The 3,780-nt window shown below is 42.5% G+C and overlaps 1 protein-coding gene across 1 annotated transcript in view; it reads right to left on the bottom strand.

Moving 5' to 3' along the window:
• XRN1 (5'-3' exoribonuclease 1) overlaps positions 1 to 3,780 on the bottom strand; it is a 132,774-nt gene that overhangs the window by 16,560 nt on the left and 112,434 nt on the right. The window contains exon 36 of the mRNA XM_023512996.1: positions 2,496 to 2,677. Coding sequence (XP_023368764.1) covers positions 2,496 to 2,677 — 182 coding nt within the window. The remainder of the gene's footprint in view (positions 1 to 2,495; positions 2,678 to 3,780) is intronic.

Raw genomic sequence — 3,780 nt, forward strand, 5'->3', positions numbered from 1 at the left:
GGGACTACAGGCTCCTGCCACAACGCCTGGCCATTTTTTGGTTGCAGCCATCATTGTTGTTTGGCAGGTCCGGGTTGGGGATTCGAACCCGCCACCTTAGGTGTATGTGGCTGGCGCCTTAGCCGCTTGAGTCACAGGCGCCGAGCCAAATATGGAGAATTCTTAAAGAACTCAAACGAGACTTCCCATTTGATCCTGCAATCCCATTACTGGGCATCTACTCAGAAGAAAAAAAAAATCATTTTATCATAAGGATAAATTTTAGAGATGGGTCATTTGCATCAGACTGTGTATTGCAGCTCAATTTACAACCACCAAATTGTGGAAACAACCTAAATGCCCACCAATCCAGGAATGGATTAACAAGCTGTGGTATATATACACCATGGAATACTATACAGCCACCAAAAATGGTGATTTTATATCTTTTGTATTAATTTGGATGGAGTTGAAACACGTTCTTCTTAGTAAAGCATTACAAGAATGGAGATGTATGGCTTGGCGCCCATAGCTCAGTGAGTAGGCTGCTGGCCACATACACCGAGGCTGGCAGGTTCAAGCCTAGCCCAGGCCTGCTAAACAACAATGACAACTGCAACCAAAAAATAGCCAGGCGTTGTGGTAGGCGCCTGTAGTCCCAGCTACTTGGAGGCCAAGGCAAGAGAATTGCTTAAGTCTGCCACAAGTACTCTAATGAAGGTGACATAGTGAGACTCTGTCTCCAAAAAATAAATAAATAAAAAGAATGGGGATGCAAGAATCCAATGTACTCAAATCTGATAAGAGGTCAGTTGATGCTAATACATGGTGGGGAAGGGGGACGGGGGAAGCGAAAAGAAGGTGGGAGAGGGGTGTGGGGCCATGGTATGTGACACACCTCTTGGGCATAGGACACTAATTTTTTTTCTTTGCAGTTTTTGGCAAGGGCTGGGTTTGAACCTGCCACCTCCGGCATATGGGGCCAGCGCTCTACTCCTTTGAGCCACAGGACACTATTAATAGAGGGACTTTGCCCTGCGAATGCAACAATAAAAAAGAAAAGAAAAAGAAAAAAAAATAACACTTATGGTTTTAGTGTAGTACTGAGGAAGAGCCATAACTATGTAAAAAAGGCTATTAAAATTTTCCTTTTCCCAACTATGTATCTGAGGTCATATATTTCTATTACAACAATATATCACAAGAGAATGAGAGTCCCATAGTGGAAAAGATTTTTAAAATGTAGAGCAATACCACTTGTTTCATAAAATTTTTAGAAAAGTTATTTTTAATAAATAATAAATAAACTTCTGAGTTTTACAGTTTTAATTTCTAATATAGTAAATACAGGCATAACACAAATAAAGAAAAGTTCTTGGGGTGTTTAAAAAAAAAGGTGGTGGGGGGGGTGGGAGGCGGAGTTTCTGAGACCAAGATGTTTGAAAACCACTACTACAGAACAAGATCCCTCGCTCTATCAGTCTGAAGAATCTTGCCAGGCTACCTGCTGCCCAGCTTCCTGTCTGCAGGCCTCTCTTAGGGTTCTGGTTATGTATGAATGGAATAGCAGAGCAAGATGGATAATATGCTGCTCAAAAAGTTAAAAAAAAAAAATTAGGGCTTGGAACCTGTAGCTCAAGTGGCTAAGGTGCCAGCCACATACACCAGAGCTGGCAGGTTTAAATCCAGCCCAGGGCCCGCCAAACAACAATCACAATTATAACCAAAAAATAGCCGGGTGTTGTGGTGGGTGCCTGCAGTCCCAGCTATCTGAGGCAAGAGGATCACTTAAGCCCAAGAGTTTGAGGCTGCTGTGAGCTGTGATGTCACAGCACTGTACCCAGGGCGACAGTTTGAGACTCAATTTCAAAAAAAATTCAGCCCTACTGTATAATTTTTTTTTTTTTTGAGACAGAGTCTCACTCTCTTGCCTCAGGCTAGAGTGCTGAGGTGTCATAGCTCCGAGCAACCTTAAGCGATCCTCTTGCCTCAGCCTCCTGAGTAGTTGGGAGTATAGGCCCCCGCCACAATGCCCAGCTATTTTTTTTCTTTTTGTAGAGACAGGATCTCACTTTACTGCCCTTGGTAGAATGCTGTGCACAAGCTCACAACCACCTCCAACTCCTGGGCTTAGGTGATTCTCTTGCCTCAGCCTCCCGAGGAGCTGGGACTACAGGTGCCTGCCACAACACCTGGCTACTTTTTTGTTGTAGTTTGGCCGGGGCCGGGTTTGAACCCACCACCCTCAGTATATGGGGCCGGCACCCTACCTACTGAGCCTCAGGCGCCACCCCCAGCTATTTTCAAAGATGGGGTCTTGCTCTTGCTCAGCCTGGTCTTGAACTCTTTACTTCCAGCAATCCATCTGTCTCAGCCTCCCAGAGTGCTAGGATTAAAGGCATGAGCCACTGTATCTCATGGCCCCCACTATATTTTTTTCTAGCCAACGATTTCATTCAGTTTATTTAAGCTTAATGTTGAAGAATTTATATAAATGGAAAAGTAGTGTGCTTTACCTGTGGTGTCCTAAGAAAGGAGAAATCTGGTTGTGGCATTCCAATAAGCGAACAAATTCGAGAAAGTTCAGTGACTGGTGTGGATATAGGAGGGATCTGGCTGGGAGCAGGCCAACACACATTGTCCATGGATTGAATATTATGGTACTCATTAACACTGTGAGGCTTGTTCACATAAGATGCTAGTAACAAAGAGAAAAAGAGAAAAGGATGTATCTATATTAATATACTGAATTATACATTTAGTGCAGGGTTTATAAAAAAGCAGCAAGAAATTGATAAAAGATGAAAAATTAAATCTCCCATGAAGCAAATATAAGAATTATTTAATAATGGCTAAAATTATTGAGATTTCAATAAAGATTTTTAGATGATAATAACATTAATGATAAATTATTATTACTTTTTAGAGATGGGAATTGTTCTGTCACCTAGGCTGGAGCACAGTGGTGTGACCATAGCTCATTGTAAGCTTTAACTTGTGGGCCCAAGCAACTCTGCCATCCTTTTTTTTTTAAGAGATGGAGATATCCCTGTGTTGCCCAGGCTGGTCCTGAACTCCTGGCCTGAAGTGATCCTCTTGTCTTAGCCTTCTAAAGTGCTGAGATTATAGGTGTGAGGCACTGTGCCCACCATGTGTGGCCAATGATAAATTATTAAGAAAACACTTTAAAATATAGAAGGCAGCTAACTGCCAAAAAATAAAATCTAGAGCAACTAATGACTACATGGTATTGTTACAGGTAAAATTTGAACAAGCAAATGGTTTTCTTGATATGATTTACAATTAATCCTTAAGTTTTGAGGTTTTGGCTTCTGTCTCAATTTTTATAATTCCAACTTACATTCTTAGACACATGGATTAATATTTTTGGTGTTCTAAAATGATGCTTTTTTTTTTTTTTTTGAGATAGTGTCTTACTATGTCGCCCTCAGTAGAGTGCCGTGGGATCACAGCTCATAGCCACCTCAAACTCTTGGGCTTAAGTAATTTTCTTGCCTCAGCTTCCCAAGTAGCTGGGACTACAGGTGCTTGCCACAACGCCCAGCTATTTTATTTTGTTGTTACAGTTGGTTAGCTGGCCTGGGCCAGGTTCGAACTTGCCACCCTTGGTGTATGTGGCTAGCACCATAACCACTGTGCTCCGGGCGCTGAGCCCAAAATGATGCTTCTTAAAAAGTTTTTCTAAAATTAAGTCTTCTGGCTCGGTGCCTGTGGCTCAAGCGGCTAAGGCGCCAGCCACATACACCTAAGGTGGTGGGTTCGAATCCCCAGCCTGGGCCC

Source organism: Otolemur garnettii, unplaced genomic scaffold (genome assembly GCF_000181295.1).
Source record: "Otolemur garnettii isolate 467f Iridium unplaced genomic scaffold, OtoGar3 scaffold00032, whole genome shotgun sequence".
Lineage (NCBI taxonomy): Eukaryota > Metazoa > Chordata > Mammalia > Primates > Galagidae > Otolemur > Otolemur garnettii.